The sequence below is a fragment of the Bactrocera dorsalis genome, chromosome 4, assembly GCF_023373825.1.
Source record: "Bactrocera dorsalis isolate Fly_Bdor chromosome 4, ASM2337382v1, whole genome shotgun sequence".
NCBI lineage: Eukaryota > Metazoa > Arthropoda > Insecta > Diptera > Tephritidae > Bactrocera > Bactrocera dorsalis.
The window spans coordinates 843,900-859,045 of record NC_064306.1 but is presented as its reverse complement, the minus strand read 5'-3'; the positions used below and the strand labels follow the sequence as shown (position 1 = coordinate 859,045).

Below are 15,146 nucleotides of genomic sequence, written 5' to 3'. Positions count from 1 at the left end.
CTAGCGACTAGCGACAACAGTAGCACAAAACAATTCCGAATTCATGTCGGTTATCACTATTTTACAGAGAAAACATCTAGGTCTGACTCATTGAAAGTAAACACACACATACATGGATGCGACATACGAGAATCGCCGAAGGAACGAACACTTACTCTCACATAGCGAAGCAGCAAAAAAAGTTGCCAGGTGTCTCAGTCGGAAATGGAGTTGAGCGCGCGCTTAGCGAGCGTTCAATTCGTGAAAGCGCTGTGAAAGCTTAAAATATTTTTTAGTGATTAAGACGTAAGCAGTGTTGGTGAATCGCTCGAAAAGAGAGCCCTTGGTGCCTAGACTTTCTATTTCAAAATTAAATTTATTTAAGTTAAATCTATGCAGTGTTTGGAAGACGGAACTTGCTAAGCACGCAGACTCAATTCCATTTCCCAGTGAGATTCGAAAATGTCTGTACGTATGTGTGAGTGTGCGTGTGTATCATGCTATTTTGTATCAAATATCACCCGCTACTCTTTCAGCGTAAAAAAAATTCATTTTTATCAAAAGAAAAATCGAAATGGGTATTCACAAATCTGCCAAAAGCTGCCAAAGCCATTAAGCTTTTTGACAGCTTTCATTGGGTTGACGAAAAAGTTCGTCAGGCTTCTCATTTTGATTTGAAATCACATGAATACCCCTTATGTATGTTACTCATATACCGAAGTTTATGCTCATCGCTTAAGATTCAGCGCCATGTACTCATATCTCTCTCTTTCTCTCTACTACTACTACTCTCTCATCACTCTGTGCACTCATTTATCTGCATTGCATATCTGTTTTTTTTCGACTTCTTTTATTTTCACATCGTATTTGATTTGCCACGCCCATCTGTTTTGATTTTGTTGTGCTCTCGCACTTTGTTTGACGTTTTGCCGTTTATGATGCGGCTTGGCCACTTCGCAGGTACTAAACTATTGTCCGAAAGATATGAAGGCTGACATTTGTGTTCATCTAAATCGCAAAGTATTTAACGAGCATCCAGCATTTCGTCTTGCCTCGGATGGTTGTCTGCGCGCGCTAGCCATGCACTTCATGATGTCGCACTCGGCGCCTGGAGATCTGCTCTACCACACCGGTGAGAGCATCGACAGTTTGTGCTTCATAGTGACCGGCAGTTTGGAGGTGATACAGGACGATGAAGTTGTGGCAATATTGGGTGAGTTTGCAAAACCTTGGCTTGAACCGATAGCCTCCTAAGGGTGCCAAACAACACCAGACCTCAAAGTTTGTCCACCTTTAGGGAGCGTCCTCTGTAGCGCCAATCCTATTTTGCACTTAATCACACTTTCCTTGCAGCGCGCTAAGTTTTCCAATTGTACTCTCTTTCGCTCTCTTTCACTTTATCTCTCTCTCTTTCTGTATTTACCCGCTTGCACCGACATGCTTTGTGTTTTTATGTAACTTATATGCTATTCTCTTGACCCATAGGTAAGGGCGACGTCTTCGGCGATCAATTCTGGAAGGATTCGGCCGTTGGCCAGAGCGCTGCCAATGTGCGCGCCCTAACCTATTGTGATTTGCATGCCATCAAGCGTGATAAATTGCTCGAAGTCCTCGATTTCTATTCGGCATTTGCGAATAGTTTTGCACGCAATCTGGTGCTCACCTACAATTTAAGACATCGACTGATTTTTCGCAAGGTGGCCGATGTGAAGCGCGAGAAAGAATTGGCCGAACGGCGTAAAAACGAACCTCAATTGCCTCAAAATCAAGACCATCTGGTGCGTAAGATATTCTCGAAATTCCGTCGTACGCCGCAGGTGCAAACCGGCTCCAAAGAGGTTGTCTCCGGCCAAAGTGATGTGGAGAAGGGCGACGGCGACGCGGATCGCACCAAGGTATGTAGCCGCAACGTGTACGTAAGTCAACGGTTCTTTGTAATTATATATGTTTGCGTGTGTGTAGCGTAGAATGTGCGTGCGGCGTTGCCGTATTTTATGTGGTAAATGCATGTGTGTGCGTATTTTGTGTACGCTTTTTATTTGGTTTTACGTTTATGCGATTTATAATAGCATTTTTGTTATTATATTATTAAATGTGTATTTGTATCAATGTGCCGTTGTGTGTTTGTCATATAAACCACTGTATAATTCCGTGTTTTGGATACTGTTACTGTTAACTGATATTAATTGTGTGTGAAATAATGAAAATTGTGCTTTTCGCAACGCCAAATTGTAAGTATGATGGAACGTTATTACCGCCATGGCCAAAGCCAGCGTGCCGAGGTGTAAACGTGGTACAAGTATTTGTAGAAACAGAAAAAGCAAAAATTGTCTATAAAATTATTTACAGTAAATACTTAAGTAACATTTAAAAGACCCTGTATATGTCAAAGTGAATATATTTTTGATTTCTGTGTTAAAATTAGACCTCAACATTTTATATGAAAAGCTTAAATATATTTTCTTTTCTAGACCCCAAATGAGTTTTAATATTAAATTCCTTCCACTAAAAATATAAAATATTACATTTTCATTAAGGCCTTTCTTACCTTTAAAATTCGTTCAATATTTCACTCAAAATACCACAGTTTCTGTACAAAAAATATATTTTTTCTTATACATATATTCCAAAAACATAATTAGATACTATTCCCAACTAAGCTCCCTCAGCATGCAAAGCCTACTTTCATTTATATATGGGGTAGTCGAAAAAGTCTTTTCGTATTTTGTCAATAGATGACGTTGCAGTCGTATAGCTCCAGTGCTGCCAATCATATTGGAAGTTTTGATGCATCCATCATTTAGCCCTGAGCTTGCACTACGAACTACCATTTGTTTCGCTCGATTGAGAACTCCCTTAATGGAGTAAAGTTGGCTTCAAGAGCAGCCTGTGAAAATTACTTGCCGCAGTTTTTCGCCGAGAAACCACATAAATTTTACACAGATGGAATAATGTCTCTAGCGGAAAAATGGCAAAACGTGGTCGATCAAAATCGTACATATTTGGTTAATTAAAGTTCTTTATAAATATAATAAAATAAGTTCAAGTTTGATTAGAAATACGAAAAGACTTTTTCGGCTACTCAATATAACTATGTACACACCTCAAAGTGAATTTAGTTCTACTCAGTTTGGTATTTCTTACTGCTGTCTTTATTTCTTTACCGCCACTATGGTTATTTTAATAAATTATAGCATACCTTCAGGCGTCGGAAAATTTAATGCTTAATAAACATTGAATTTCTATGTAACTCTCCGTGAACAAACATCGCATGCTCAGCAGTGAATTAGCACAATATATGTTGCCTACTTTTAGGCATCAAAATTTTTGCTACCAACTCATAGTTTATTATTACTTATGATAATTACTGTTTATATGTCGCGTATACTTCTATCTCGTAGCTTATATTTTTTTTCGTTCCGAAACCTTTAAGCTGAAAAATAACTGTATTTTAAAAACATATATATATGTTTATGTACATACATATGTGGTACTCGTACTTATGCTTGTTGTCTCTTTTTCTCTCTTCCCACTCATCCGAAAATAAAAACATCCCTGCTTACGCAAACCTTAACGTCCATTCCCACAACTGTCCCATCTAAATTGTCATTTATAACTACAATTTAACACAATTTCAATATACGCTTTCTAATATTCGCTTTATTTCCGAATGAAAATCTGAATGGCTTAAATGTTTGTGTTTGTTGTTGTGTTTTGTTGTTACTTTTTTGAATTTCACAAAATTTGTACACAAAAACATTTCGAAATTGCATACTAACAACAAAATTGTTTATTGCTCATTTTATCTATTTTCACATGCTTAACCCTTACACCACCGAAACATGTTGTCTTTGCAATCCTTTTTCCGCACGGTCACCGCCACACATTTTTTGTGGGTTTTTGTTTTATTTTCCTTTTACTTGATATCCTTGCAACCTCTTTTCCGGCTGCCCGCATTCTCGCCTTGCTCGTGTTTGTTTGTGACAACCCATTCAAGAAGTTGCCTGCTAAATTAACCCTCACAGAGGACTCACGCATCCTAACAACAGCTGCCGCACCCTCTCCAACGCCATCACCCTCGCCCTCATCGGGTCCACCATCTGCGCGTAGTACGCGTGCTAGTAAATGGGGGCGCCTTTTGGGCAGTTCAAGTGTCGATTCGGCTAGCGATACAAGCGCCAAGGTAGCAGTCTCGAGAAGTTTGAGCGCCCGCGAAAGTCTGCGTGAGAGCACTGCCCAAGCGCGGCAGAGCAGTACTTCGAGTAGTAATGGTGGACAAGGCAATAAAGTAATTACAAAAGCTTAAATAGTTAATAATGAAAGTATTTTAAACAGAGAACAATTAAAAATACAGACACCGTTTAGCTTTAAGCCTTGCACATTAACATGTTTAAAGTGATTTTTAATTTAATTATTGGCTGTCTAGTATTTTTTCTAAGTTCATATAAGTTTCGTCATAATTTCTATTTTACTTTAGCGGATTCGTATAGATTCCGGGATAATATAGAATATTTTTTAACAAAAGCTTTAAAAGCACAGTAAGCTTTTCTAAAGCTCGCAACTTGAAACTTTGCAAAGCTTTACTGAAAATATCAAATAGTTACCACAAGTTCAGATTCAAGAGAATTTCGAAAGCGCTATAACGTTAGTTTTAAAAAGTTGTAAAAAGAGTACAGTTAAGTTTTAGAGCTTACAGGAACATATTTATAATTTGAAATGCTTTTAAGAGCAACTAGTTGATTTAGAGAGCTCAATCGGTACCTAAAAGCTTTAGGCTAGCTGATTTTCAAATTCTAATAATTTCAAATGTTTTTAAGAGCAACTAATTGATTGATTGATTGAGGGATTGAGCTCGCTCGGTGTCTAAGAGCTTTAGATAGTCAGTTTTTCAAATTCTCTCAAGCTCTCGCTCCCTCTCTTTTAAAAGCTTTAATAAAGAAAGGAAACAACATAAGCCTCCCGTCATCAGACTTAGTGAGGACTTAGTACGACCCCGGTCTCCAGTCATCAGTCACAATTAACTAAATATTTTCAACGCATTACTGCACTTCCATTAGTCAGATATGATCCTTGGCGCCACATATCCGAGAGTAAGCTAGTTCAATTTCTCCGGCGCAATCGGCCCATTCTTAAACGCAAATCCTTTCTGGTCCTACTTAATGGCGTTAGAAAAGCACACCAATGGCTTTCCTTTGCAGAGCGCCGAGTCCTTAGAGACGAGCTTACAAATTATCGAGTTGAGGGACCCGCTGACAACCGCAGCTGTGGCGGCAGCAGCCGCAAAGCGCGTCAAGAGTTTGGAATCGCTGACTACCGCAACAGCGACTACTTCGTGGGTGGAACGCAAATGGCGCCGCATACGCATACTGGATGTTAGTAAACGTACCAGACTCAATCTACACTAGCGAAATTATTGTATTTTTTCATTTCTTTTTGACATAGAAAACAGTACAGAAAGTAGTTGGCAGCACTGGAAGATTTGTTATGTAGTGTCTGCTATGAATGTAAGCCAGAGTTGCCACACATAGAGTAAATGAAGATCTTGTCTTAGCTGCTAGTTATTACTTGGCTGTTTTGTTGATTAATTGTCTGCCTTCTTCAGTTATTTAATGCTGGGTTATTGGTATGTACTTGTATCATTTATTTCAGTATGTAAATTCTGTTTTTTGAATATTATTTTGGCATTTACCCGAATGTCCAGTATAGTTTCTTATAGCAATAAGTTTTAGTTTGAACAAATTACGCGCTCAATCGTTAAATAAACAAAGCTAAATATAAAAAAAAACTAACAAATTAAACAATAATTAATGAACATTATTTCTCCCTTTCTCACTTCCTCAAAAAAAAAATAATAATAATATGCATGCATACCGTTTGACCTAATCTACCCCGCAATACCGCAAAACCTTCACAATAATCATCTCCTATGCAACCCTGGACCTTCAAATGGCTGCAACACAAATTGCATCTTCCGTTCGTTGGCTTCGTGAAACATCGTGCTGACCGACACACGCGCACTGAGGATATGCTCATTTTGTTCTCTCGCTCTCGCACATTGCACACTTTTTAACTACGCTCTACATGTACGAACTTCTCGCTGTTCGTCATCGACATATTCACCAAACCCAACATAAAAAATTCATCACTGCGTGTTTATTGCCTATCCTACTGCCTGCCTGCCGATCCGCGGTTTTCAATTTCAACCACACCTTTACTTCCCTCTCATCACCATCTCGCTCTTTCTCTCTCTCTCTCTCAATTATATGAATGCATTCAGGTTTTTCCTAAAGCTCCTAAACTACAGGCTAGTCAAGCGGCGCTCGCGCGCCAGGATACAATCGACGAAGGTGGAGAAATTGATGCCTCGCCTCCCAGTCGCGACACGCGGCTAGTTGGGGAAAGTGGCTCGGCAGCAGCAGCAGCAGCGGCTGCACTGGCAGCTAAAGAGCGCAACCTTGCATTGGAGCGTGAAAGGCAAATCGAAATGGCTTCGTCACGCGCCACCACATCGGACACTTACGACACAGGTTTGCGCGAACAGCCACCCACAATGGCGCAACGCGATTTGATCGCAACCATGTTGGATTTAAAAGTCGATGTACGTCTGGAAATGCAGCGCATGCAGCAACGCATTGGACGCATTGAGGACTTATTAGGCGAGCTGATGAAACGTTTACCAGCACATGAATCGTCGGGTCAAACAACGCCAGCTGATGAGCTCGGACCCAGTAGTGGCGGTGGTAGCGCGCCTGGTGCGGCTGGTAGCACAGTCCTGACTACACGCATTGGTGTGATCGATGGCGGCGGTGGCGGCACACACTCAACCGCGGTTACGCCAGCTGCGGACACTGTGATAACAATTTCAACGGTGCCGCCCACGCCACCCATTAGCACAAGCGCCGCCTCGGGTGTAGTGGTACAGATCGGCGGTGTAGGTGGTGGCGGCGCAGGAGGCGTTGGTGTGCCTACAACTACGACGTCCGCAACCGTGGCGGTAGGCGCAGGCTCCACGCCCATTCCACAAACACTGAGCCTGCTTAGCCCAGCACAGATGGGGTCAGCGGCGACACAAGGCGGCAATGGACTGGGACCGCTAATGCTGAAAAAACGGCGTTCGAAGAGCAGGAAGGCACCAGCGCCTCCCAAGCAGCCATCACATGTACAGAGTCCAGAGCAGCAACGTTTGCTGGAAGAGGAACCCATTGTGACGCCCACAACGGTAGTGCCGGTGACGGCGCCAGCAGTAACAACGCCAACAACAGCCACATCGAGCAGCGCAGCCACTTCGCCCACAACGGCCGGACCGTCGTCGCTGGGCGGAGGTGGCAACACCAGCGGCACATCTAGCGGCAGCGGCAGTGGCGGTGGTGGACGCAGCAAACGTGAATTTCTCTAGCCCAAGATATTGGTGCGCCATCAATCGGACACTGGCAGTAGCTTCGAGCAATAAAACGGCGAATAAAGCAGACTGCGCAAGGCGATGGCGTACAGCTGAAGGAAGCTGCGGAACGCTTCATGTTCATTTTAGGCTGCTGCGGCTTTTGCTGGACTAAGTTTTAGCATAACATAACATAAGATGTATAAATTAATGTTTTTCAGTAATTAAATTTTCTGTCAACTAGCGTATAGAAGCTTTCGAAAGCTTAAAATTTAGAGCGCTAAATTGCGAACTGCGACACGCAAAGCATTTTGAAGCGTCGAGCAGAAAAATATTTGTGATAACCAACCAGATATTATGACTATGAAAAATTATAAAAACAAAAACAAGCTATAAAAATTAAATGTCAGCTAGTTAAAAGCAACAACAAGACCAGTTATAAGCCGCTTAGAAAATTTGTAAATTTATTTGTAAATATGTATTACAAAGCGAGTCCAAATGCTCGCCTGTTGAAGCTGTGTAGATATATAATATGCATAAATAGATTATACATGCCAGACAGAGGCGGAGACGAAGAGGAAGACGGAGGCCTAGGCCAAAACGTCTTGCAGTACAGTCATAAATAACTATAGATTAATTATAGATACTTAACGACGACAGCAGAAATACTTCGCTTGCTGAAGCTCCTTGCCTTTTTGAGGAATTGAATACCCACTAATTTGCAAAAAAAAAAAAAACAAACTCGATTTCATTTTCTACTGCTACTTGGCTATGTAATCTTACCGAACCACTTTTTTCTGCTTTTGTGGCAATATTTTATTTCAGCTAATCTTATTTTGGGAACGAGGCAAACTTTGCAAGCTTAAAACAACGCAATACAAAGCCTATAGCAAATTTTCAGCTTAAAGCGCTCAACAGCAATCCAACCTTTTTAATCTGGTTTTATACACATTCTTTATTAAAAACAGTTCAAACATTTTGGAAAACATACGAGGCGTAGGTCCACAAGTGACATAATATAATAAATTTCAAACATCGAAAACTGTTATTGAAAGCTTTTGAAAAGCTCACAATGCAATTACAAAAAATTTAAGCTTTGCGAGCCTTTAGAAAAATACTCAGAAGAATGGAAAATATCAGACTTTTCGCTTATGGAAATACAGCAACAAAGTGTTGACATCAGGCAAAAAGCTCCTTAAGGCTTTCTGCAAGAAAACTAAGATTTGTTATTTGCTATTTCTAGCCCTCACTTTACTCAATTTTGTTGCTTCATTTCGTTCAATTTAATTACTCTACTTTGCCAGATATCCTGCTGGCTTGGCTATGTAGTCTTTCTTTTAAGCGAAGCCGATCTTTGTCGGTTAATAAGGCGTACACAATGTTGCCATATGTTATTTTTTCATCTGAGTTTTAAGAACGAGAATATTGCATAATTAACTGCCACACAAAACAAAGCGAACATTTTAAGAGAACGCAAAATTACAAGCAGAGAAAATACAATTTAATGAATATAAAAAGAAATACAAAAAATATGCAAACTTTGTACTACAGTTTTCATTTAGAAACCCGTCCTACAAATGGAGAACACACAGAATCAAACTGAGAACAAATTTAAGCAAACAAAAACAACAAAGACAACGGTACTGATTATTAAGTAAATAAAATATTAATGTTGAAAGTTATTTACAAACAAAGCAAATAGGAAAATTAAAAACAACTACAACAAAAATTAAGCAATAAATGCAAAACTAATGCTCCATTAAAATAACTTAAGTAATTATAGTAATAATAAACTAAATTAAGTTCTACACAAGCAGAGCAGAAAACACAATTAAAATACAATATTTAACCGTTAAACAAAATGAACAACAACCAAACGACAATCGAATTACAAAAGCAAAATAAAATAATTTTTTCTCAACTTTACTGTAAATACTTAGAGGTGGCAACACGCCACTTTTGTATATACACATACCCACAAACGAAGTTGGTGCAAAAGGAGGTGACTTTCAATTGATAGAATTCGAGCTACAAAGGGTTTAAAAGCTTCTTCTGAAACTTAATTTACTCAAAGTAGTCAGAACAGGCGCGTCAGTTTACCAGGATAGATGAGATTAGAAGATCTAGTAGCCTGACGATATCAAGGGAGAAATTCGAAGAAGTTAAGAACAAAGACATAATGCGGTTGTCTGCAGTTCTGAATACTGAACCTCAATTTCTCTAACACAGACGATACAGAAAACCCCTTAAGGCGCTATACTAGTGTAACCCATGAAAAATTAGTCAATTTTCGTGAATTTTTTTAACAGAAAGTGCTCGATAAAATGTTTCGAAGTTCTTTGGACATAATAAGGTATATTTTCAGCTAAATTCTAAGATTTTTGTTTTTACAAAAATATTGAAAAATAACGGAATTATGTGCTGTCTTCTGAGGTCCCTAGAAAACAGGTCCTCAACTGCTGACATAATTCCGGCCGAATGAGTTACTATACCAAATAAATTCAAAAAGATTATTAAAGATTATTAAAGCTGAAGGTATTTCCTATACAACGACCAACGATTTTTGAAAAATATGAAAAAGTAACAAAATGGTGATGTTCAGAAAACAAGTGTCGTTTTATAGGTAATAAAATTGACAATTTTCAACCAAACAGAAAGATCGTATGTCATTATATTGTAAATATATTCAAGAATACTCAGTTTCAATTTGATTGGTCAATTTCTCCTTGGGTTAGGATGTCAGCAATTTTGAAAAAAGTCGATCCGTGAAAAAGGCGTTTGAAGTTCCAACTATCCGATTTATAACTGCAAGCAGTCGCTTTTAAAATGCTACCATTCAAAAAAATTTCAGGATACGACTTTACCGATTTTACAGGAATTTTTGAAAATATAAACTATCGAAAAAGCGAAAAAAGAATCGAATTTTTGAAAGTCTCACACTGGTACAGCCCCTTAATTTAACTAAGTGTGAACAAGTGGAACACGAAACTTTGCTGGAAGTGCTTCGCTAATGTAGTCTTAGTGTGGTTTTTTAGTTCGGTAAAAGCTTGAGCCTTCATACGACTACTTGCTCTTTCCGGTAAGGAAATATAGTGAAGAAAAATTATCTATTTTGTAAGAGAGTCACCTTTCTTTGGCCACACCGCACACCTATGTACGTATAATTGCCCCCAACAAACACAAATGCTGCAATAGAACACGCGCTTGCAATGTAAATATAGGAGAGCAAGGGTTTGAAAGTTAGTTTTTGGAGCCTCGCATGTCATGGCATAGCATAATAAATACCAAATATTTGCATAATTATATATGTGATATCGTTAAGACGTGACGCAAATTGTGCGCGAGCGTATAGCAAGCAATTTGAGGCATGTATTTGAGGTTATAAACAGTTAAATGCAAAAGTTTTTCATTTCATTTATGAAATTAAGTTACCAACTTGAATTGCAATAAATTTGTAGCTAAATTTGTGCACTTCTTCACATAGGCATATAAAAGCAACACATTTTGTTTTAGCAAAATTTCTAGCTTAATAAAATCTGTGGCATGCAAGCCAGCGCCTTAGATTGTGCTGCACTTGGTTGATTGCCTGAAGCGGTTTCAAAGCAGAAATAGTTACAACACTGAGTTCGAATATCTCAAAGTGCTCATATTTTAAAGATATCTCTTAGGACAACTGCGTACACCGACACACTCACATATACACATACACATAGGTGGCTTAGGTCTAATAGAGCAATAAGTAAAGAAAGTTAGGTAAATTGTAAAGAAAAATATTGTTCGATGGTTGTTTTATATTATTAGAGGTTAAGGCGGCGCGGCATATTTCTTTGAGTACCTTTAATAATAACTAATTAATTGTAAGTTGTTGAAAAAATTCACATTTAGATATAACTAGAGGCTAAATTTGTTAAACGTCTTTGTTACTGTACACAAATTTGCATAAGTCCAAGAAGAAAGTGAGAAAATGTTGACATTCATGTTTGACTTGACACTGACTTAAAAGGTATTGGCATTTTTAATTGGCAAAAAGTTATACGCGGTTGGAAACACCTGCTACATTTTTAAGTAGTGTTTTTAGACACTTAACAGGGTATATTAAGTTTGCCAGGAAGCTTGTAACACACAGAAGGAAACGTGATAGACCCTACAAATTATGAAAAATAACGAATTTAAGGCTACTTTCTCAATGTCTGGTTACCAGCCTTTCTGTCCAGTTAATAGAGTTGTCCACTTAATGATTGTACTTAACAAATATCAACAAATTGTGTGACCGGCCAATGTGCATGCTTAATGGAGATGTCCGCTTAATAGAGCATCCATTTTATAGAGTTTTCATTGTATTTTTTTTTATTTATGAATTGTTTTCACTATCCTATCTTCTAAGTTGGTTCAAACTGGACACAATACGCTAAATTTTGTTAAAATCGGTTGAGTAGCTTAGGAGTCCATCGCGGACAAACAACGTGACACGTAATATTTATAAATAAAGATGAATGATAAATGTGTCAAACGGATATTTTTTGAGATAACTATCTGAAAGTCCGTACACGTCCTTTTCTCACTAAGAATTTGCTCTTTTATTAGAACAGCTGATATCAGACCACTGTAGCATACAGCTGCCATACAAACGGAACGATCGGAATCAAGTGCTTGTTTGGAAAGCTTTTTCTTGCAACTCAAAGTTCCTTTCTTTGCGGAGTGTCATTTATGATGGAAATAATACATAACTTTCAACTTGATGCCCCTGCGCAGGATTCCCCGCTATGATTTGCTCTATATTTCGGGTCTACACGAATGCAAAGTCAAAATGAACGTCTGTTAACGATTTTAATGTTGTGATTTATGTCTGATCGTATATTTGACGCCTTCGAGAAATATTCTTCAGCGTTTTAAGTCTAGATCAGTCAAAATTTGTGCAACTAATCTACGTTTTGGCAAAATATCTTTATTAGAGCATTACAAATTCATACACATAGTGCAAAATATGTACCAAAATACTAACAAACATACCAACTAACAACAATTTATGTGATTTTTGAATAATCTTCGAGAATTTCGTTACCTGAGTATAGTCAACACTGTGCTAATTTGTTATTAATTTTTTAATGAAAGAATATATCTATGTATAAATTGTTACAGATGTGTTTACTCCCAACTAGGTTAGGCTAGATGGCTGCTCCGCCAAGCTGGCTTGATAACATACTTAGACTGTAACAGTTTACTGTACTGTTGTACAGTTTTTTGTGCAGCCAGTTAGACTTACTACTCTAGTTGGATAACAGCTAACGACTAAGCGCCTTGAGCCTATCACAAATCTGCTTAGGTGCTTTCTTTCTAAACCTTACTAACCCCAAATAGGTTCTTGGAAAGTGTATATTTACTCACACTACATAAATATATTTGTACAAACGACAAGCAATTCCAATATGGTATTAAATACATACATACACACATCTAATTTAAAATATTTAGCCTAAATTATTTGTAGTTGTAAATTGAAAATTATACTTAAAACAAAGTAAAATAGCAAATAATGCAAAACCGAATTAAATGTTAATAAAAATATCACAAACTTTTTGTTAATTAAAAAAAATTGTAAATAAAACCGCTGTAAATAACTGTAAAATACCGAGGAGGAAGTCAGGCAGTAAGCAAGACGCCTGCTAAAACCGTTAGTTGCTTGAAACCATGTAAAAACAATGCAAAGAAATTTATAGGTTACATACATATAAGTATATAAGCTAAAATATTTATAAATACTATAAACGCTTAACAAATTCGTCAACTACGCGCGCATACGAAACTAGAAAAATGCCAGAAGAAGTGTAAAGAGGCAAAAGCTAAAACTAAAACTAAAATTACCAGCAGACTAAGTGAAGCTTATAGCAGTAACTAGTAAGAGAAATATTCGAATATTTAGACATAAGCGAATTGGCGTTACATACACATACACACATATGTATGTATGTATGTTTTTCTGTTCGAAAGTTTTCCTTGCAAAGCCTTAAATTTGAAAAATATGCAAAAATTGTGCAATTAATTCAATTTATTTAGTTGTAAACTCATGTATTTAGGAATTGTTTCCGCGCGAAATGAAAAACAAAACTAAATTGTAAATAACAGTAAATTAGCAGTCATCACGTGACATAAATAAACGAAATTTTCAAGCAAATGCTGCGTGTAATTGCAAAGCTGAAGGGCAAAACGCACGGTAACGTCTCGAAAATGCTTTGCCACATTAACTAGAACGTAAAAAATAAGAATTCTTAGAAGAATACAAAGAAAATTTAGAAAAAATACCAAAAAATACGCTTTTATACGCCATTAACACTATACAAATATCAATTATTTTTTAATAAAACAAAATCTCACACGCAAGCAAAGCCGAACTTCACCGCGCATTAACGGTAACGCACTACAAAGCGTTAGTTTGCGCATATGTATAGCATACGAATGACAAGTGAAGGAGTTAAAGAGTTTTCTTTGAAATATTTGCAAACAAAAAGTAGTAGAAAATTCCTAAACACACCAGAAATGCATTGAAGAACTAGACAATTTTTACTAAAACACCGCAAAAGCTCGCTACACACTCACCACTAATTAAAGGAGTAAGTCAGAAGAAAGCCAGTAACAAAAACGCATGCTTAAATGAAAAAAATCTAGAGAAAATATATTAGTAAAGCAAATACATACATACATAAAGACACATTTAACGGAATAACTAAGATATTATATAAATTTTACAACTCAAAATAATGCAATAAAATTTAAAAAAAATATGAAAGAAAAGCAAGCCTTTTAATCCTGATCTCGGGTTGGTGTCTTCAATAAATGTAAATAATAGGGTATATGACCTCACCAAGGGTTTAGGCCAATGATCGTGGGTTGGTGACTTCGCTAAATGCAAAAAAGGGTAATTATACTTTACGTTATACTGCTTGAAAGCTTTCAAGGGCAGATTAAACCTGCTATTCAACTTCCCGATTAAAATCGAATACCGAAGACAATGACTCACAACCACGAGAGGGTTGTTAACTTCAGGTTGTGTTTTCGCTGAATGTAAATAAAGGGTCAAGGTCTCTGCTAAATATGAAAGAGGTAATTGAAGAGGTAAAGAAAGGTTTGGGTTGGTGTAAAGAAAGAAGTTAGTTTAAAGTGATAATTGACCACACAAAGGATCACTGACCTCAAGTTGGTGTCTCCGCCAAATATAAATGAAAGCATCGTTGACCGCTATAAAAGATAATTAACCTTGTAAACTGTCATTGATCTCGGATTGGTGCCTAAATGTCGAAAAAGGAGTCATTGACCGTACCAAGGGTGTTTGGACACGGGTTGGTTTAAAGAAAGAGGTTATTGACCTCCCCAGGGATCCCTGACATCGGTTTGGTGTCTTTGCTGATGGTAAACAACTTTGGAGTGTTATTGACTTCGATAAAGGTAAAGGTGGTGACGTCGCTAAATGTAAACAATGACCTCATTGTGTTTTCGTATTCGGTATCAAGCTTCTAAAACTAATGAAGACATACCACGAAAATAATAAAATTCTCAAAACACTTTTTGTTCAAAGTGTCACCAATATCAGGAGTTCTACAAAACACGTTTGAAAGACCGCTCTCGAATCAAAGAGCAACATATATTAGTCCCACTTCCAATTGTTATGGCTACAGTGTAGTGGTCATTTTGTAAATAAAAATATCGACAGAGCCTCTTTGACATTTTATTTTCGTGAGCATATTCGCCTTAGTAGATATAAATATATGGCTATGTGCCAAGGGATCAACATAAA

The 15,146-nt window shown here is 37.6% G+C and overlaps 1 protein-coding gene across 18 annotated transcripts in view; it reads left to right on the top strand.

The window, feature by feature from the left end:
• LOC105230484 (potassium voltage-gated channel protein eag) overlaps positions 1-12,880 on the top strand; it is a 95,383-nt gene extending 82,503 nt beyond the window's left edge. For 9 of the 18 annotated variants that reach the window (XM_049456106.1, XM_049456115.1, XM_049456113.1 and 6 more), the window contains 5 exons: positions 940-1,192; positions 1,465-1,874; positions 3,977-4,267; positions 5,178-5,351; positions 6,257-12,880. In XM_049456106.1, the coding sequence (XP_049312063.1) occupies positions 940-1,192; positions 1,465-1,874; positions 3,977-4,267; positions 5,178-5,351; positions 6,257-7,375 (2,247 nt within the window). In that variant the 3' untranslated portion in view covers positions 7,376-12,880. The remainder of the gene's footprint in view (positions 1-939; positions 1,193-1,464; positions 1,875-3,976; positions 4,268-5,177; positions 5,352-6,256) is intronic. The other 9 variants (XM_049456119.1, XM_049456117.1, XM_049456116.1 and 6 more) reach the window with 5 other exon arrangements.
• Positions 12,881-15,146: the final 2,266 nt, after the last annotated feature.